The sequence below is a fragment of the Gigantopelta aegis genome, chromosome 8 (genome assembly GCF_016097555.1).
Source record: "Gigantopelta aegis isolate Gae_Host chromosome 8, Gae_host_genome, whole genome shotgun sequence".
In the NCBI taxonomy this organism is placed as follows: domain Eukaryota; kingdom Metazoa; phylum Mollusca; class Gastropoda; order Neomphalida; family Peltospiridae; genus Gigantopelta; species Gigantopelta aegis.
The window spans coordinates 66,459,846-66,481,969 of record NC_054706.1 but is presented as its reverse complement, the minus strand read 5'-3'; the positions used below and the strand labels follow the sequence as shown (position 1 = coordinate 66,481,969).

At 36.2% G+C, this 22,124-nt stretch overlaps 2 protein-coding genes across 7 annotated transcripts in view; one reads left to right on the top strand and one right to left on the bottom strand.

The window, feature by feature from the left end:
* The window catches only part of LOC121378205 (dentin sialophosphoprotein-like), a 31,972-nt gene extending 14,970 nt beyond the window's left edge, over positions 1–17,002 (top strand). For 2 of the 3 annotated variants that reach the window (XM_041506283.1, XM_041506286.1), the window contains 9 exons: positions 449–1,822; positions 4,982–6,000; positions 7,472–7,684; positions 8,813–8,863; positions 9,654–9,851; positions 10,161–11,042; positions 11,725–11,851; positions 12,253–12,368; positions 13,724–17,002. In XM_041506283.1, the coding sequence (XP_041362217.1) occupies positions 449–1,822; positions 4,982–6,000; positions 7,472–7,684; positions 8,813–8,863; positions 9,654–9,851; positions 10,161–11,042; positions 11,725–11,851; positions 12,253–12,368; positions 13,724–13,882 (4,139 nt within the window). In that variant the 3' untranslated portion in view covers positions 13,883–17,002. The remainder of the gene's footprint in view (positions 1–448; positions 1,823–4,981; positions 6,001–7,471; positions 7,685–8,812; positions 8,864–9,653; positions 9,852–10,160; positions 11,043–11,724; positions 11,852–12,252; positions 12,369–13,723) is intronic. The other variant, XM_041506284.1, reaches the window with a different exon arrangement.
* A 2,143-nt stretch (positions 17,003–19,145) lies between these two features.
* The window catches only part of LOC121378409 (radical S-adenosyl methionine domain-containing protein 1, mitochondrial-like), a 17,105-nt gene continuing 14,126 nt past the window's right edge, over positions 19,146–22,124 (bottom strand). For 2 of the 4 annotated variants that reach the window (XM_041506568.1, XM_041506571.1), the window contains 3 exons: positions 21,639–21,789; positions 20,431–20,586; positions 19,146–20,041 (listed from right to left, as the gene is read on the bottom strand). In XM_041506568.1, coding sequence (XP_041362502.1) covers positions 19,951–20,041; positions 20,431–20,586; positions 21,639–21,789 — 398 coding nt within the window. In that variant the 3' untranslated portion in view covers positions 19,146–19,950. The remainder of the gene's footprint in view (positions 20,042–20,430; positions 20,587–21,638; positions 21,790–22,124) is intronic. The other 2 variants (XM_041506569.1, XM_041506570.1) reach the window with 2 other exon arrangements.

Genomic DNA, 22,124 nt, shown 5'->3' with positions numbered 1-22,124 from the left:
TTTTGTACCGGAAATGATACATCGAGTGTCAATGGCTGCTATTTTGCATATTTCAAAATCATTCAGACAGAAAACTAGTTGCATGTTACAAACTATGTCTGACAGAAATTACAGATTTAGAAAATACATTTGCCAAGGTTTTATTAATCTGAAATGACTAATAATAATTTGTTAATAAAACTGAGTTTGGTCTCACTACCCAGAAAAGTTTGTCATTGAAAGCCAAGTGGCAGGTTCTACTTCAGAGTTGCAAGTGTCATATTTTACTATTTATATATATCTGTGATAAATTAATCAATTTAATCGATCCCACATATATAATATTTAAATAAACAACTGAGAATACAATTATTTTAATGTTCTGTCATACATAATGATGAATATTGAAATCATAAGTTGTGAAAAATTAAGATTTTAATAAAAATAAAAAAAATCTTTTGTTTTTCAGATTCCAAATTAGGACAGGGATGCTCAGCAAAAATGTCCATGGCAAGTACAGATGTTGATCATGGCATTGGCTGCTCAGACTTGCCTGAGTTTTGCTCTGATGCTAAGGACTCATTCTCCGAGACCATTATGAATCCAAATGCACTGAATGGGGAAGGAGATCTTGTCAATAACAGCAGTGCCATTTCTGCCAGTCCTGGAAAACATGGCTTGTTTAAAAATGATGTGTCAGGTGGCAAGGAAATGTCAACTGACGAAATTATCCATAATATTGATGAGTTGTCTGCAGATAATCTACCTGACTCAAAAGGATTTAGCAAACATGTAGATACCTTGAATTCACCTGTGATTATTTTATCATCACCAGATGAAAAGACCGATTCCCATTTTGTGAAAGAAAATAGTGTAAATGGTGGTCTTAAGAATGCTTGTGTAAAGGTTGCTAAGGAAATGTCAATGGATGAAATTATACATGATATTGATGAGTTATCAGCAGTTTCGAAAATGGGAAAGAAAGGTGACCAGAACTTGGATACGGAAATGGAGGTAGATGATTCTCCAGCAGAACCTACAACAGAAATAAAAAAAAATACTGAGGTTCAAAAAGTTAATGTTTCATCCGATGAACTCAAAAATTCTTTGGATAATTCAGGACAATCAGTTTCTATGGACACATCTCATGAATGTACAGATGCTATTTGTGAAAACACTGTATCATGTAGCAAAGATTCAAACATGTATATGAATTCCATGGATCATAATTCTGTTGATAATAGTTCAACAAACCATGAACAATCAAAGTCGCTGTCGGTTACAGGGTTAGAAGCAAATCATGTATCATCTGTCCTGGATAAAAATAAGACAAAACATTCATGTGATAACATTCCATTCAACCCTTTGACGATTCATGACAAAGTGAGGAATTCTATGCGAGACATCATGTACAAATTAAAACATAGCAAAACAACTGAATTAACTAAGACATGTTCAAAAAACAAATCCGAAGATGCATGTACAGTGATTTCTGGCAAGGACTGTGATACAGAATTTAGGGCAGACTCAAAACTTTTGTGTAGAAAAGATAATTTATTTGAGAGTATCTCTGAATTCTCCGTGAAACCAAAGCTAGATGAAAAGAAGCCAAATAGCCTAACAAGTGTAGACACAGATGACAAGGAACAGACTACAAACACTGAGCAAGATGCTAAAGAGTCTGAAATAGGTCAGAATTCAGAGTTACATTTAGAACTGGACAATTCTGAATCAGAATCTAAAACTGATTCTTCAGATTCAGTAGAAAAAGACATTACTGACGAGACGAACAAGACAGAGTCTGGTCCTGAACAAAAGGATGAGGGGTCTGCAGTTACTACTGGTAAGTGAAATAACACCAACAGGATGTTAGCAGTTTACTCAAGATTGCAGGCTAGCTAGTTTGTCCGCTCTAGGCTGACTACTGATGGCTTTTAATGGCTTTTAAGTCTTAAATGTTTATTAACATGTATGTTACTAGATGTTAATTGACTGGGTTTCATTTTGTAAATGTTATACATTTAAAAGTAAATGATAGTTGAAACTCCCAGCCCTTGAAGCATTCAGCAATTTTGATGTAAAAGCTGAACCAGTTAATGACAGAATATCAGCAAAAGAAATTAGCAGATTTTTTCACTAGTCTGCCAGAGAAGTTACTACATCTAGAAATCTACCTGTTTGCCAATGTGTATGCGTGTGTGTGTGTGTGATTTAGCTCAGTCAGTTGAGTGCTCACTTAAAGCATTGCAGGATCGAACCACCTCTGTGGATCTATTCAGTTGATTGAGTTTTCTTGTTCCAACCAGTACACCATAACTGATCAAAGGCTGTGGTATGTGCACTGCTTTCCTGTCTGTGGGAAAATGGTGAGTTTCCTTCAAAAGTCAGAATTACCATATGTTTGACATCCAATAGCCAATGATTAATTAATCAATGTGTTCTAGTGGTGGTGTTAAAACAAAACATGAATGAAACATTTTTCACCAATATTTTCACTTGTCCAAATAAATGGTTTGTTTTATTTAAGTGTAATGTCAATGTTTTTGATTGCTCAAAATGAAACTGCATTGAACATTTTTACTTGTCCACTGGACATTTGCTTGTCTGAGCCGATTTTCACTTGTCAGGACAAATGTACAAGTGCTTATTTTTCGAACACTGCACATGCTGTATTTAGCAACTTAGGAGTGATTACCCGTATAAAATACTGTCCTGCAGAAACTTTGATTTTCTTATAAATGCATTGTACCGTGATTATCAGTGTTAAAGAGGGAGGCACACATGTCCGAAGAGATAGGTTTATATTTGCTTGCTAATGGCAACTAAGCTATTACATGCAATATTATTAAATTATATTACACCATGTCCTGAGTTATATTGAAAAAAATCATATAGTTATGTGTGATAATAGACTAGCTTTGCCGTTTAATTTTGAAGAAATGATAAAGTACATGTACGTCAAGTAGCTATTCCTGTATCGATGGAACAAATCTGGGATTGATAAAAAAAAAATCTGTTTGTGGCAATGGACAGTTTTGTAATACTGACCAGTACTAAATTGTACTGTACAGTGATTTCACACATACTATTGCATTTTGTTTATCATATGATAAATCAAGAAACATTTTGTTGAGTATGGTGCTGTGATTTGCTATGCAAGTTTCAGAAATCGCTACACAATTTAAAACATTAAACAGTAGTTGCTAATCAATTTTCAATTGACTAGAAATATCGCTAATCAAGATTAATCAAGGGGGGGGGGGGGGGTTGGGAGGCATGCTACCCTGTAAAACAAGTTGAAAATACAATTGCATTTAAATTCATTCTGGAGAACATATCATATGTAGCATACAGTATATAGTTTTGTTTTTTTACAGTTAGAATAAATTTAGTTCATAATAATTTAAACTGCAAGTTACCTGTATTTTACAGGGCTTGAAATAGCGACCTGCGGAAAGCAAAAAAACTGGTAAAATAAAAAATTCACCTGCTAAAAACCACAAATAAATTGCAGTGATTTATGTATGATTATGTTATCTGCTATTTAGCTTGTGATTTTGTTACATTTTAATACCACAATGCTCAAATATACTCCTTATTTTTGACACTATCCCAAACCTATTTTAAAAAATAACAACATATTTTGAAATCTGGGGTAACCGGAAGTCGGTTCATGTGGTTTTTACCTAGGTAACCAATTGTTTGGTTACATGAATTATATTATATCTGTGGGTTACCTGATCGGTTACCTCAAAATTACGTTGAAATTATATTTTAAATACATAGTGTTTAGCTCAAACATAAAGTTAAAACAAAATACAAAAGAAAACATTTTACAAAAAAAATGTCTTTAATGCTTGCTAAAGTTAACAATATTGTAAAAGAACTGAATATCAGCCCCAATACTGAAACAAAATAGAAACATAATCATTTGGAGGGATTTGTTTTTTCGTTTTTTGTGACACTTTTAGATTCCTGTTTACGTTAAAACTTTTTTCAACATATATAAAATTATGGCCAATCCAATATTATGTCTACATATATTCCTTTAAAGATAAAATAGCAGCAGATAATTTAGCCATCCCCATCGGTCAGTGCACATTTCTTAAAGCTTTTGGCTCGACTTTATACTGAACGTTTAGTTTAGACTGGTGGCAAATTACAACTGTTGCAATATAACGTTGTTTACTGGCTTGCTGCGCCTAACACATTTGTCGGAATACTAGTAGTATGTATGTCTGTGTGAATAGACTTCCTGTAATCGTGAAGTTGCATGTTTTAATTCCTGAACGTTTACAGGTTATGATGTAACCAATTTGCGGTTCGTGTAAATTAAATTTTGCGTAACCGACACGTGAACAGAACGGTGGTTTGCGTGTAATATTGGGCCCTGTATTACTTCCTTAGTTCCAATTTCCAGCACTAATTTTATTATAAATTGTGAAACACTTAGGAATTAATTATCATATAGAATTATACTTTTGGTATCAATATTACTTGGATGAAGCATCTTGATTAAAATCTCCTGGGATGATTTCGGTAAGGAGTTCTCTAAAGTGGCGTTCTTATTATGCTTTTTGTCGCACCGACTTGTCACCTGGGATTTGTCGTGAGTAGTACAGGTAGAACCTGCTCGAATTGGTGTGACTCGGGCACGGCTTGGTGTTCTCACAGTATAATTTGATTGCATAATGAGAATGTCTCTTTAGCAAATTTATATGAATTTATCTTTTTGGATATGTAAGCCTCCCTCTTTCATAAAGATCTACTTCTGTGAAATCACAGTAGATAACCTTTTTTTTTTTTTAGTTCATATGGATCTCTGAATTTCAATTAATTATAAAATATAATTGCATTAACAAAATGTTTAAGTTATCTAAAATCATATATCTTGAACAACATTACGTTATTTTGATACGTCTCAACATTAAAAGTACAAGTGGGATTATCTGATTTGGCAGTACTTACTTCATGTTCTTTGTTTTACTCATTACAATTATAGATACCTCAAATGATTCTGAATCTCAACCTAATTCAACAAAGCATGAAGGAATATTTAATGATCAAAACAGTTTTCCTAATTCTGTCCAAAGTAATTCATGCTTGATTGACGAGTGTGAGGTGGATAATGCCATAGCACTCTGTGATGAAACAGATGCTGACGGATCACCACTGTCATCTGCCTCTGTCTCAAACACGGAGCAGATGCCATCTTCCAATGATGAATCCCAAAGTGCCAGTAGTGAAAGTCAAAATAATGTAGAAAAAATGGAAACCAGTGACATTTCCACTGACAATGATGTTAATGATCTAAAATCTCCAGACCTTATTTCAGATGAATTGAAAGAAAATAATAAGAATTGTGATTCAAATGAAGTTGAGAAGAGCTCAAAGCAAGAAGACATGTCTACATTGAAAGAGGAAACTGCTGAAGAAATCAAGGAGACAACATCAGTTGATGCTGCAGTACATAAGGAGGTGATATCAGTTGATACTGAAGAAAATAAGGAGGTGACATCAGTTGATGCTGTAGAAGATGAGGAGATGACATCAGTTGATGCTGAAGCAGACAAGGAGGTGACACCAGTTGATGCTGAAGTACATAAGGAAGTGACATCAGTTGATGCTAAAGCAGACAAGGAGGTGACATCAGTTGATACTAAAGAAGATAAGGAGGTGTCATCAGTTGATGCTGTAGAAGATGAGGAGATGACATCAGTTGGTGCCGATGCAACAAATGAAAGGAAACGCTTCCAGGAAGATGCACTTGATTCCGATCAGCCTCTGAAGAGGTCACGTCTTGACGAGGTGATTGGCAAGTTGGGATCTGTGATAGGAATATCACCAGAGACAGTTGAGCAGGTTGACAGTGACTCGGATTCGGAGGAATCGCGACACAGCGAGTCGAGCGGGGTGAAGTCTGAGGCTGAAGATGTCACTTCAGTGTCCGATGAGGAGGATGACAAGACCTCGCAGGCCACATCTCAGTCCAGCACCAAAACAGTACGCCTCAGCAGCAAGGTGAGCTTGGTTTTCAAACCAGAATTTTAACTTTTAGAAGGTTCACAGTACCAGGGCTTCTAGATTATGTTAGCCCCACTCCCATGGCTAGTGATATTCAATGTTGGGCTAGTAAATAACTACTATTGCCATGCCCGACGGCTAGTAAAAAAAAGTTGTCAAATGCTGCATTTAAGTCTATTTTGTAAATATGAATATGTTGCCCCCACCCCCGCCTTCAATATTAGTGTTTTTAAACTCTTTAGGCAACTTCTGATTACAACTATTAGTAAAATAGGGGCAGTGAATTTTTTATCATGGCTAGTAAATTTTTAAAGTCACTGATCCCATGGCAAGTGGATTTTGTAAACATTATAGAAGCCCTGCAGTACTGATGTCTTTAGCAATAGATGTAATGGATGAAAATCAAATTATTGGTGGCTGTTACTGTCTGCTACAAGTCAAATGTCATTGACATAATCAGGTTGATATTAAAATCTTGAAGTGATGAAATTTAAAATTCCAAATTTTTAATTATCCATTCGGTGTTTCCAGGTTTTTCATTGTCCAAACATTTTGATATTCTCTGTCCAAGACTTACAGGGTTTATGCCAGAGGGTAAAACAGGTATGGTGTCATACCCATATTTTTTTGCAGATTTAATTATTTTAAGTTAACCTTTTGACAAAATTAATTACTCTTACCATTACTGTATAATTTTCTTAACCCTAATCCTAAACTTAACCCATTTTCTTTTTGGGCTAGGCTCCCATACCCTCTATTGACTGTGGTTGCATTCAATTCCATAGCGCCATACACAAAAATTTCTTTCTGGCAGAAACACTGACTTATGATAGAACATTTCAACTTATACTTTGGTTACATTCTGATTGGGGCCACCATTTTAGACTCTAGATGCAACTCTAATCCTAGAGCCAATCTATGTACCGTACCACCGGTATTGAAATCTCTGTATGTTAAATGTTGACATTAAATATTAACAACCAGGAATGAGCGATTCAAAAGCACATGACAGACAAATTTAATGATAAAAATAACAACAAAATAAAAGTATTTATTCATAGGTAAACATTTATGAAATAGGTGGGGGGAAAAATGGCGAGTCACTTACTAATGACATCTCTGGTTGCTTCTCCAATTTTTGGCGTATCTAAAGTTCTTACTACTAAGGATGTGTTGTGACTTCAATTTCAAAAAAATATAGTTTACTTACTTTGCAGTGGTGCAGTTGATAGTGATTTATAGATGACATTGCTAAGTTTATCCTTGGTTTGCAGTAATATGACCCACCGTTTTATTTTTATTAGGAAAATATCAATATTAATAATTATGAAAACAATGGCAAGTCCAGATGACTTTAATAGATTATTCAGATCAGATAGCACAGACTTTTGATGGGTTTGTTTAACCATAGTTTATTGATAGCTAACAGATTTATGACCATTGCATTTATGAAATGTGTATTGAACAGGAGCTAGAAGTATTAGTGCGCAGTAAGGTTCAGACTTACATGAGTGCTCATCGAGACGAGGAGATTGTCCAACTACAGAAGAGGGTCGCTGATCTCCAGGAGGCAAATGACAAGTGGAAAACACAGGCACGTGAGCTTCAGAAACAGGTCGTGGATCTTACAGTGTTAAAACAAAAACTCGAGAAGAGGAAGGCTGCAACAGCTGCTTTAAGAGTAAGTAAACTCTAATATATCAAAGTCGCATCAGAAATATTTTGATGGATGTAAAGCTTCCACTAATCATAAATGTTGATTTAATAACTGTCCGTCAGTTCCTGTTGAATTTTTATTAGTGGATTTTATGTGACTTAAGTAATTTTTAAAATTTTAGTTTTTACCTAGGATTCAATGGGAAGCCATAGTTTGTGCCAAGTAGCAACATATTATAAAGTTTGAGTGCATTATACAGATATTATATTTAGGATATATGTTAATTTGTTATTGCAAATAAATTAAAAATAGCAAAATATGGCACATGCAAATCCAATAATTAATATACCTTTAATGATCTTCGTGATATACATTTATTACACCGCTGTGGAAGATACCCATGTGATATTTATTGTCTCTTCACATGGTGGTATATGCTTTTTAAGAGTTCATGACCTCTGATCAGGTGATCAACTATGTCACACTGTATATCTCCGCAGAGATCTTCATGCAAAACGTGTGCGCATGGCTGTTTTGATTCATATTTTTGTAATAAAAAAAATACATCCTGTATATTCTTAAAATTAATGTTAGCAGCATAATTTAACAATATATATATTTTTATAATTGTGTTTAGCCTTGAATATATTTATAATATTGTTTGTATAATCTTCATTGATAGATGTGTGGTGTGGGAAAGAAAAGTTTCATTCATAAATAGCTAAATGAAGTGACCACAACGTGATGTCATTTTCCCGATCTTTAATCTGTGTATTTTCATGTCTTGTTTAGTTATTTTGAAAGTCATTCTGTGTGATTTTTGTTCATTGATGTGCAGTGTAGTAAATAAAATACTATAATCGTTCCTATGTAAGACTGTTTATATTACAACTTGTGTGTTTTTTATTGTACATCATTCACTTTCGCTCGTGATGTACTATTAAATACACATCCATTGTAATATAAACGGTCTCACACGGGAACTCATTTAGTATTCTCTATGTACCTTGCATATTGGGAGATGTAAACTTGGCAAAATGTGGACTTTTTTTTCAATGTTTTTAAATCAAACTGGTCTTTAACATTTATCTTTTAACTAAATTGCAATTTTTAATTTGGGATTTAAAACTAACTTTATTTTTTATTTTGTAGCAAATTACCACAAAAGCTATTGGAATACAAGTTTCACTGGATGAACCAAAGGTAAGAATTTACATTACTTTTTTATTTTTGTTCTCAGTAACCAATAATAGTAGGTGTTAATCATAGTTTCATTTTCACCTAAGTACCATAAGTCATTTTACAAAATACCCACACTAAAATCCCCCAACACCTATGACTAATAATTCTTGATCATGACATCTTTTGAGTCCTGATAATCTTGGATGTAAATTGTTACAAGACTTAGCAATTTTTGTTGAATACTATAAATTGAGCACAGAGTGATTAACTACTTAGCATACAACAATGTTTACATGCTATATAGATTAAACAATAAATACATCAAAATACAATACTTAGTTTGTGTGCACATTACTGCAATATTCTACTAAATTTTAGTTGTCTGTAGGCAGCTTCACTTTAATATTTGAGCCTGTTTACAATGAGAAATAGTGCCTATTGCTTAACATCATCAAAGTTATATCAAAAGTATTCTTATGGCTGATCCTACAATTTAAGCTTCTTTTTTTTTTTACATGTCTAATATGCCGATCACACTAACGTTTTTATGTCGTTAATATTTCACATTTGGATTTTGCTAAATTTTAAGATACAGTGAAACCCCTCTAACTTGGACACCTTTGGGACCAAGACAAATGTCCGGTTTTAAGAGGGATCCAGTTTAGAGAGGTTAAGTTCTGTCCTGGTTTTTAAAAACAGACTGGGTAAAATGTCTGGTTTTGAGGGAATTCTGGTTTACAGAGGGTCTGGTTTTGAGATGTTTCACTGCAGTTAATATTTTATGATTTACAATATTTGACTTTTGTTTCAGCAGACAATGTCAGTAGTTGCTCAAAGACTGGCTAAGACTCCTCCAAAGTCGACTGCGGCCGTTGCCTTGACCTCTGTGCTCACCCAACCGCCTCAGGCCACCCAGAACACTCTGTCTCTGATCTCGGCGGTGAAACCCAACACGCCCACTGTAACCCTCACCAGCTCTGCCATTGCTGCCAGAAACAGTGTGACACAGGTAAACTGTAATTTGACTTATTAATGCCGACAACAATCACTTTTCATACACTTGTTTTGGCATCATACACAATAAATATAACATATCTTACCATAATTTCACTTCAAATCCATATTTCATAAATGGTACAAAAAAAAAAATAATAACAAGATTTTCTTCAAACACACTTAGGTGCATTAGTAATTTTCAGTAGCAATTATGCATTAGAATTTTTTTACTGTGTACTAAAAGACTGCATAATATAACTAAGCTTAAGAAGTTGCTGCTTGCCAAAGGTTTAAAACTGACATTAAAACATTTTCTTTGCAGCTCCTTACAGCCACTGCGATGCCACGCGTGAGTACGGCAATCACCAGCGTGAGCACTCCCCCAGTTCCATCGGCCGCTGGCGTTCGACCACAGCTCACCCAGCACCTGAACAACACACAACTCAACCAGCACATGAATAACGCAGCCAGCACCGTGCGCAGTTTACTGGATAGCGCTCGCATCGGCGACACGGTCAGACTTCAGGGAGTGCCCAACTCTATGGGATCCAGTTTGCTGGTCGTCAGTCCAATAACTCCAAACACGACCCAGACGCCCGTGAACGCCATTCCGAAGGTGATCGATCTGACCGCGGACGACGATGGGCAGCTGAAGCCCGGTCAGATGGTCCAGACTGTGCAGGTCCTTCCTCCCGGGGCCACCGCGTCTCAGCTGCGACCGGCAAACCTCCACCAGCTACCGCAGCAGGTTATACGACAGATGGGGCCGCAGCAGCCACGGCAACCAGGCCAGCCGCTGGCACAGGCCATCTCCGGGGCATCCATACTGCTGAGCTCGCCGGCGGGGACTCAGATCCTGAACAATGCGGCTAACCTGAACCGTGCGGGTGGCACGTTCCAGGTGGTGACGATCGCTTCGGGTCCCAATATCCGTCCAGGGACTCTGCTGACGATGGTCCCAGCAACGTCCACGCAGCTGTCCTCTGTCAGACCTCAGGGTGTTTCCGTCGCCAAGCAGATTTCGCCTCAAGCGATGCCTCAGTTGCGGGCCGGTCAGCCCACGCAGCTCACATATACCACGACCAGTGTTCGACCTTCCGCACCAGTGCAGTCCATGAGGCCCCCTCCACCTCTGATGAGTGCTCCCCCACCTCAGACACAGACTATTGTGAGGGTTAATGTGCCACCCACATCCAACAGCGTTGTGAGTACTTGGTGATATTACCACTGTTACCAGGGTTCACCCTGTACATTGCCAAATTAGTCCATTGATAATTTTTATACAAAGTGGCTACAACATTTAGTCTTGGGCTAATAAAATATTCCTTAAATTAACCACATTTTAATAATTTTCAAGAATAAATGCTACATCTCTGAAAATTGGCTACACCAAAAAATGTTGCATGGTGAGCCCTGTGTTATACATTACCTGCAATTTAAAATTTGCCTTAATAAAATTGTTAACTTTAAGCTATACTTTTGTATTCTAAGTATCGAGTAAAAATGTCTATTCCTACTTTTGCTTTCATGTAAATGCTGCAAAGAATCTTACAAAATACTTACACTAAATGTTCCAAACTATATTCAAAAACATGGTTGACATTGTTATTCATATGTGATGTCGCTCAACATTTTCAGTATGCACACCACACAGCTGCAGATAAGGAAAATTGTACAAATTATGTTACTGTTCAAGGGAGTTAACTCATGGTCCTTGTCTTTTTCTTTTATCCAAAAAGCAATTCGAATGCAGCATTTTCAATAATGTTTATTTAATATTATAAAATTGAAATCGCCTTTATTGGAAATGAAAACATACGTTACAATATACTATAAATAATCTTTGTATTCAGTTATTGTGACATATGTTTGTGTTGTGACTCTAGCCCAGCAGTGCAGTGACCCAACCGGTCCGACATCCTGCCCCACTACCTTCCACACCAAGTTCAAAATCTGTCTCAGGAAAACCGCTCCCTCCAAAGCCAAGCTTAAAAATCTCCCGGGTTAGCCAAGGTAAGGCGAATCTTATTCCAACTATTAAACGTATCCAATCACTCATGAAACTAGTTTTCACATATTAATTGTTCTTTAGGAACTGTTAAAAATAAACTGTTTTAAAAAAATATATAAAAAGATTGATTGCTTGATGTATGTACTTGGTAACTCAGTCTGAATATTACAATTGCATCAATGGAATATAAGGATTTTGATATAATTTTAAAATATTTTTATATATATATATATATATATGTATAAACTTCCCTTATGTTAAATAAAAAAATATTATTTCACTAGTCTTAATTGATGACATACAGGATATCTGCATCAGCTTCGTATTCATTTTGACTGTAGTAGTAATAGTGTTGATCATTTGATCCCACAGCTTTTAAAAGATGTATATTGTTGTATTTCAGGTATTGTGTTGTCGTGGAATGTGACGAGCACCGAAAATGTATCGGATATCAGCTCGTACCAGCTGTTTGCGTACCAGGAAACCAGTTCACCGGCTAGTTCTGCTCTGTGGAAAAAGGTAGTTACATAAGTAAACTTTCTTTACAAATCTATTATGGATTTGAGGTCTCCCAATGTTTAACTTTATTTTTGTGACAGTTTTATATAAATTTTGTTCTCAGTTTCAGATAATATTACCCATATAGTTAAAACATATATTGGTTTATATTAAAGTGTTACATTCCAGTGGCTTTACGTTCCAGTAAGTGGAATGTAACACCTCTGCATCATAAGATTACTTCATACATTTGGTCCAACCAGTGCACCACAACTGGTCAAAGGCTGTGGTATGTGCTTACCTGTCTTTGGGAAAGTGCATATAAAAGATCCCTTGCTGCATTAGGAAAAATGTACTGGGTTTCCTCTGATTACTACGTGTCAGAATTACCAAATCTTATAGCTGATGATTAATTGATCAATGTGATCTAGTGGTGTTATTAAACAAAACAAACTTTATTCATACAGTTTACGCACTACGACCTTCCAGGGACGTCAGTCAAACAAGTTCATTGATATAACTTAAAATTGATTATGGGTAATAAACAGGATATTAAACTAGCTACCATTTTGTATTGTGTTTATGTCCCTCGTTAAATAATTTTCATTGTCATTCACTGAAGCTTGTCAAAACTGAAAATTATTTCACTTGGGACATAAACATGACTATCATATGAAATTAAAGCGTGTTTAAAATTCTATAAATATATACCTACTACCCACAAAGTAAGATTTTATTTAAACCAGTTGTGCACTGAGAGAAACAATTCTGAAGACCCACTAAGTATAAAATAATTACCATGGTAACTCCCCTGCCGTTATTATATTGAAAAGTTGAAGTGTGTTTTATTTAACAACACCATTAGAGCATATTTATTAACCTTTGACAATAAAATGTCAAATATTTAATAATTCTGAAATATAGTCTAGGAGTAAACCTGCTACATTTTTCTATCAGGAGTAAAGGATCTTTTATATGCACTTTCCCATAGACACGACAGCACATTCCATGGTCTTTGGTACACCTGTTGAGAGACATTGTTTTTATATCAGGTATCTGTGATAAGACAGCTACGTGATTATGTTTTGTAACCACTTGCATGCGACAAAATATATATCATGGTTTTTTGGGGGGTATTTTGGGCCTGTGGCCTTAATATTGAATAAACTTGTTCTTGTTCTTGTTGAGAGATACTGGTTTGGACAGGATAAACCCAATCAGAGAATGGGTTCAACAAGGAAATTCAGTCATACGACGACACACCTCAGGCGAGTGCTCTACCAAATGAACTAGATCCCACCCCTCTATGATGTTGAAAATGCTAATGTTTTTAGTATATTCGGATCTTGAGATATTTCGTTTGACTTATTCCCCAGGTTGGAGATGTGAAGGCACTGCCTCTTCCCATGGCTTGCACTTTGACCCAGTTCCAGGACGGCAACAAGTACCATTTCGCAGTGAGAGCCGTCGATCAAACGGGACGATTTGGCGACTTCAGTGAACCAAGCACAATTCATCTAGCATCAAAACCATAGCTAGCCCCCAATATCATTTACAACTTGACCACAACATAAATGCTGGGTGGTGGTTGTTAGGGTTTATGTGTGGGGCTTTTTTTCAAACAAAACTGTTGATAGTAAAAACTGTTGATGTAGCAACATATATAAACTTTACAACTAGACAACAACATCTAATGCTGGGGTGGTGTTGTTTGGGGTTTTATTTCAAAGAAAACTGTTGATGATAAAAACTGTTGATGATAAAAACTGTTGATAGCCAAAACTGTTGACAGCAAAAACTGTTGATCGCAAAAACTGTTGATAGCAACTTTACACAAATAGACAAATAAATAAAACTTTGTTGTAATTTTATTAATTTGTTGTTAGACTGGGCATTTGCTAGAAAATACCTAAGGGGCAACCAGCACATTGCAGAAACTGATGGTTGACCTACAGTATTTTATCTATACCGTATATGTGTTTTTGTAATTATTTGTCATTAATAAGTAGAGAGAATTGACTGTGTACAAAATGGGGCATTTTTGTCCTTAAAATGTTTTTACATTTCACAAGTACAGACAATTGACAGTTTACAAAATGGAGCATTTTTTACAATCTGATTTTTGATGTTCACATCTGTTTCAATCTGGTGACTTTTTATTAGTTCCAAAACTCATCCCTACTCTCGGTGTTCAAGCAAAGTACATCAATCCATGAAAATGTGTTACAAAAACAACACAGAATGGGTTAATATTATGCATTTAAATATTCATTTTTGTCACAATATTCACCACTTTATACAGATCATCTTTGTCATTTGTCATTTGACGGTGCAGTAAAGCATGATTAATATGACTCGGACATGTATCATGTTAAAATTGCTTCTGTATCGCACAATATTTAAAAAATCAATTTGATTTGAAGTGGGAGTGGGGAATGTGGAAGGTGGCCTCCAGCATGCACCACCCCTTTTATAGTGTACTGTGCGGAAACTGAATTCAATGAAAGAAAGAAATTACAATAAAGCACCCCCTCTACAGAATTTCCAGGATCATTAATGACAAGGTGTTAACAGTGTTAGTTTTATTTTCCTAATTCTAACAAGGCAGTCTTTTAGCACTTATTGTATATATTTTGATGGTCTATTTTCACATTAAATGTCTATCTGAGATTCTTTGGGTTTTTGTAATTTTATTTGCTGTATTATCAGTGTAGTGTATTATTACTGTCACACAGTAGTATACAGATAGTAAAGTAAATCTAGAGCTGGATTATACTTGTCGACTCGTAATAATCCATAGTCCACAATAATACGATGTTCTTTTGTATATTTTACGAAATACTAAACATACTACAGGAAGAATGGCATAAAGTTTCAGTTTTGTCAGTTGAAGAAGGAAGGAAGAAACATTTTATTTAATGATATACTCAACACATTTATTTACAGTTTTATTGAAGTAGATAAAATGAGAACATGTTACTATTGTTTAAAACTGACATAATATGCTTTCATGTGATAAACAAGTTCTCTAACCAAATGTGTAGCACAAAATGTTTCCAGACTATCACAAACATTGCTCGATGATGATATGATGTCACTTCTGTTTTGTCATGCAAGATATTTAGGTCGAGATGCTAATTATCATAATACAGAAATTTCAAAAAGTGATTCAATGGCAACATTAGATATCATGTTATAGAAAACATAATTGTTCTACTATTTAAAAAAAAAGAAGTCAAAACAAATATAATAATTGTGTACATAACTTCGTTTTTAGAAACAAACTAAATTGTTTTGTTACATAATGTTATTGTTAGAAGTACTTTCCAGTATATTTGGTGTTACGCTATTTAATTACTAAGGCTTCAAAATCATACTTTTCTTTTCCTTTTAGTTTGCTAACTGATTATACCTTGAGGCCAGCAGTGGCATTGAGTGAAAAATTAGACTAACAGGCACTAACATAGCTAACAAAATGATGTGCTTTTTTTTTTTTTTTCTTTTCTTTTTTTCCCCCCGAAAGTTGGCTCAAGTCAAGTTGTTAGCAATAGTGAGAAGTCTAAGGGGTCGTCCATAATTTTTAACATTTTCACGAGCGTACAAACCGTATGCGGGTTAAGGGACCAGCGTACGGTTTTTTTTTTTATAATGAAAAATATCTATCAACATTTTTCATTTGGGGATGTACACTTTTGAGGGGGGGTGGTCAAAAGCGTATGGTTTGTACGCTCGTGAAAATGTTGAAAATTATGGATGGTCCCTAAGTCTCTGTAATATTTTGGATGTAATCCTAAACAAATGTCAAGACACAGACTTGTTTAGTGTCACAGCTCAATTAGCACCTCATCTGTCCCGTGTTTTACTTTGGCACGAGACCATATATCAACGAATGTCGTGCCTTTTGTAGTTGACCAGTCAAAGGTTAGTCTTTATTCATTCATCAAACTCTCAAAATTAAGCACCATCACATAATCCTTGCCAATATTTGTGCATGGCACCGAGATATTGTAAAGCTGAGAGAGAGTTGTGAAGTAGGACCCTGGAGTTAGTTATTTGACATAATATATGTTGTAAAGATTTGCATTCAACCCCTGCAAATAAACTGTATTAGGGCGACTTTTCAAGTCATTAGTTGTAATGGTATTGTTACTTTTATTACTTTCCTTTGTGACTAAACTAATACTAATTTTTGTGAAACAAAAAGCCAATTAATATATATTAAGTGTTACAGAAATTTAAAGTTAGTGTTGTAGAGTGTACATGTGGGCAATGCATGGGTATCAAACTATAGAAAATGGGTGTCTGGGGCCTTGGTAGTTTTTGTGCATGTCAGACCAAACCCAGGCATGTGAGATTTTGTAAAGAATACTAGATAATGGGATCACAAAAATTCTCTGTGCTCATTATACCAGGTTTAACGAACCAAAAACCTACATTTTATCATTTATCAGTTATCATCTTTTATTTACAAGTACACGAATACAGACTTGTGTCTCGGTTTCAATACCTGATATAAAACAAATTTGCATACATTACATGCACTGTACACTTTAACTGTTATTTGTGCACTGTTGTGCTGTGTGTTTGTAATCTGTTACTGTCATACTAATGTGAAAATAGATTTATGAAAAAGAATTAAAACATTTTGTACATTGCACTGAATTGCTGTTTTATTTACACAAGTGTTTATTAACACAGACATTTTTTTCTCCAAGTAGCTGCATCACTGTAAATTTAGAATTTGATCACAGTTTCTATCACCCTTTGCTCTGTCCAGTGATAGTTATCACAATTTCTATTACCACTCTTTGCTCTGTCCAGTGCTAGATATCGCAATTTCTATTATCACCCTTTGCTCTGTCCAGCGCTAGTTATCACAATTTCTATTACCACCCTTTGCTCTGTCTGATGCTAGTTATCGCAGTTTCTGTTACCACCCTTAGCTCTGTTCTGTGCTAGTTATCGCAGTTTCTATTACCACCCTTGGCTCTGTCTGATGCTAGTTATCGCAGTTTCTATTACCACCTGTAGCTCTGTCCAGTGCTAGTTATCGCAGTTTCTATTACCACCCTCTGCTCTGTCCAGTGCTAGTTATCGCAATTTTTATACCACCCTTTGTCTGGTGCTAGTTTTGAGTTCGTGAACTAATCTGGAAGTCGCAGTTCTCTGTGGCAATGCAAGAGGGATGAAATCCAGTAAAGAATTCCATCAGGAATGACTGTTCTATAGATGAGGCACTGGATAGATTCATGGAATCGATCACTATTTCGAGGTAGGATGTAGCCCAGTGGTAAAGCACCCGCTCGATGTGCCGTCGGTCTGGGATCAATCCCCGTCGGTGGGCAAATGGGCTATTTCTCATTTCAGCCAGTGCACCATGACTGGTATATCAACAGCCATGGTATGTACTACCTGGTCTGTGGGATGGTGCACATAAAAGATCCCTTTTTGCTAATCAAAAAGAGCCCATGAATTGGCAACAGTGGGTTTCCTCTCTCAATATCTATGTGGTCCATAACCATATGTCTGACGCCATATAACCATAAATAAAATGTGTTCAGTGCATTGTTAAATAAAACATTTCCTTCCTTCCAATCACTATTCTGCCAAATGCCCATTTGATTCTGCATTGTACGGAGATACAACCCGATTATGATGTTAATTTTTGCATTCAGATTTTATGTCCTTGGAGTCCTACTCTTTTCTGAATTGTTGACAAGATTCTGTCTCATTGTCCTCCACAAGTTCAAACTTTACTTGCGTGCACCTGGCACCATCTTCTGCTAATAAAACTAACAATTGCTGATAGTGGGGTGCAAATGAGCTACATGTAGACAATTTCTAATCCTCTGAACTGTCACTCGGTTTGAGTGTTTGAGCTCGATTTCGTCGAACCTGGGTTCTGATGAATCGATCCTGGACTCGTGTGATTGACCTGGGATGACCTAAACAGGGTCGATCACCAACATATTGGGTCTGCTGGTATCTATTCCATAGTCTGCAGATCATAGATGGCGAAATATTGAATATATTGGCTACACTGAATTCTACTAGAGCTGGGCTGTCGGTATTATGTTAATACCAATTTACTAGCAAATTTCCAAATACTGAAATTTCGGTATTGAAAAATATTTCCCGGAAAGCACAAATAATATATCTAATGAACGTAAAATGGGTAGGTATAAATCGGATGAAAGCCTTGTGTATGGAATTTAATTGTATTTAGATGAAATTAGCGGTTGAACCATAACACAGGCATGCATTTAAAGCAGAGTATACCGAAAATGGTGCTTGATATCGGTATTGTGTCAATACCGAATACCATACCGATATCGAGGTAAATCACCCAAAAATACCGATATCAATACTGAACCTCAAATTTCAATATCGCCCAGCTTTAAATTATACCAGTTTGAAGCATGCCAATAGCCCTACGGTGTTCTTCAAGTCATAGACACTGCATCACTAACTCAGAGAATCATGAGATTCAGCAAAATTAACAGTAGTAATCACTCAAACAGATTTTTCAACCACTCTGTGAAGTGGCATAATTGTAAATGACTCTCTACCCACATGTAAGGGGCTACTGTGTTTTGTATGTGCATTTTCGGCTGTCCGGGTGTTAGGTTGTGCAGCCATGAACATTCTTTCCTAGGCAGTCATGTTTGAAAGCTGATCTCTGTTCCCATCATTGGTAATGACATTTGAATTTTAAATTCCCCTACCTTTTTTTCAAGAGTATATGTTGATATGACTGAGGATAACCAGTTTTGAAGAAAAGGATTAAACAATATGCTCTAGTATTCTACACTTTTACTTCAATAATAAAAATCCATCATACATAGCCATGTGGGATAAAAAATAATAATAAAGTACACCAAGGTGGTGAAAATGTCCACCACATAAGGTGTACTCTAAAAGTAAAATAATTATTTGACGGTTTTATCATATTTACCATGTTTGTTTTATAAGGCAGATTTTAATCACAAAATATCAATCTGAAATTATTGTCTCATTACCATAGACAACTCCAGTCTTGGGGTTTTTGAGCATAATTATGTGGTAGTTCATGAAAGATAGAAATATATTTCATAGTCATCTTTCATGAGATAGCTGTGTCCTATGTACTTAATAACCTATTCCATTGTTTTAAAATCATCTGGTCTTAATCTGTAATGGAAATGGTCACTTATGGCCCGATTATATGTACTCATATAAAACTCTTAAGTTTTGTCTTCAGGCTTTCACGAAGTCTCGGCAGCAATGAGCTAATAGTGAAACTCCCACTAGCTCCTGCCAAAAGGATCACTTTACACCAACACTAGCACTGGCTCTTTAGTGCACTAATCTGGATGTTTAACGGCTGCGTTCATCTTGCTAGTGCCTGGTGTAGGAGAAGCAAGTCTGGAATAATACTGTACAACACATCCATGTTTAACTTCTGCGTTCATCTTGCTCGTGCCTGGTGTAGGAGAATCAAGTCTGGAATAATACTGTCCAACACATTGATGTTTAACTTCTGCGTTCATCTTGCTCGTGCCTGGTGTAGGAGAATCAAGTCTGGAATAATACTGTCCAACACATCCATGTTTAACTGCTGCGTTCATCTTGCTAGTGCCTGGTGTAGGAGAAGAATCAAGTCTGGAATAATACTGTCCAACACATCCATACCTTCTGGTGTGGCTCGCAGACCTCTGAAAAAAATACACCAAAAAAACCCCAAATGAATGTTATTACACCAAAAATATCCAAAGTTTGAACACACTTTGAGCTATTTTTATTCTGATATTAATTTTTACATTCATTGGATGGTTGGATACTCTATAATATGCCCATATCCAATTACGGTTCAGAGATACAGCATACAAGCTGTGAGATTCTGTCTAGACTAGATACATTTTAAATGACCACCCCCCACACAACCACCAAATATAGTGTTATTTCTTATTTTTCATAGTTTTTACAGTCACCAATTTCATTCATATTCTGTCTTAACCGATCTTTGAAATCTATACATTATTAGTCTTCGCTGTTTATGATGTGCAGGTATGAATGCTAAATCTCATATGGATAACATACAAACCTGTTATCGAGCTTCAGCAGGTTGGCTGAGCAGTAAGTTGAAACTATATCCGAGTTAAATATGTCGTACAGACTGAGTTGCGGACACCGCTGATTCCAGCGTTGGTGAGATATTCCCCAGCAGATTCTCATACCCAAGGCTAGCAGCTCCTCCAGGCTACAAGAAATATTACACTTGGTAGCAAAATGATTTTCAGTGAACTCTTTTTTTTTTTTTGTCAAACTCTTCTTAGTATAAACCAACCGGCCTCGGTAGTGTCGTAGTTGAGCCATCAGACACAAGGCTAGTAGGTACTGGGTTCGCAGCCCAATACCGGCTCCCACCCAGAGCGAGTTTTAACGACTCAATGCGTAGGTGTAAGGCCACTACACCCTCTTCTTTCTCACTAACCACTAACAACTAAAATCCAGTACTACTAACCCACTGTCCTGGACAGACAGCCCAGATAGCTGAGATGTATGCCAGGGACAGCGTGCTTGATCCATAATTGGATATAACCACGAAAATAAGTGTAAGCCATCTTGCTGGCTGTTAGTATTATTTTGTTTTTTAACGACACTACTAGAGCACATTGATTAATTAATCATCGGCTATTGGATGTCAAACATTTGGTAATTCTGACATATGGTTTTAGAGAGGAAACCTGCAGCATTTTTCCATTAGTTGCAAGGAACCATTTGTGTGCACGTTCCAACAGACAGGAAACATGGCTTTTGATCAGTTGTGGTGCACTGATTGAAACAAGAAAAACCCCAACCAGTTTAATGGATCCACCGAGGTGGTTCAATCCTGCAACGCAAGCACCTCCGGTGAGAAACCAATGGACTGAGCTAAATAGACATAAACTGATGTATATTCAGGAGGGCGAGTGATTGCGGTCACATGCTAGACTGGTTTTTGCACCTAATGTTAATTGAATGTGATATGAGAGAAGATGATTGTACCAGTGAAAGTGTTCATGAGTGCTCAGCTTCCAGAACACACCATTGTTTCAATAAAGCATCTCTCTGAACTGGGGCTTATGGGTCAGAAGAGGGAAGGGGAAGATGTCTAAAAAAAAAGAACTATCCTTGTTTAATAAATGAAACCACCCAAGATCGCGACAACAATCATCAAGCTAATGGTTTGCATACTCATGAAAATTTTAACAACTGTAAAAAGCTGCTAACCCTTTTACAAAAGTAAATGTATATAAATAACAACATTACATGTCAATTTTGGTCTGCTTTACTATTTTTCTGGTAGCATGGTTAAACCTTTCTATCTCCCACATCCAGTTGTCGGGCTCGAGTGTCTGTATTCGAGCATGTCGTTCCAGAGACCCATCATTGGACTGCACTACAAATCTACCATGAGCACCTGTAGATGGAAAAAATGTGCTGGATATTTTATCATTAATTCATTTCAACTTATTTTCGTGCTATTTCCAATTAAAGCTTGAAGCACGCTGTCTTGGGCACACACCTCAGCAATCTGGGCTGTCAATCCAGGACAGTGGGTTAGTTGTTAGTGGTTAGTGAGAGAGAAGAGGGTGTATTAAATAGTTATTAAAGGTAAAATTAGCAACCTGTAGTATCTATCCCAGTGAACACAACAATTTCGTTTTCAAATCCTTCTTATTTTCATATAATTCTAACCAATTATGTAATCGAAAGTTGATCAATAGGTGCAAACTGATTGCAAGTGATGATTGA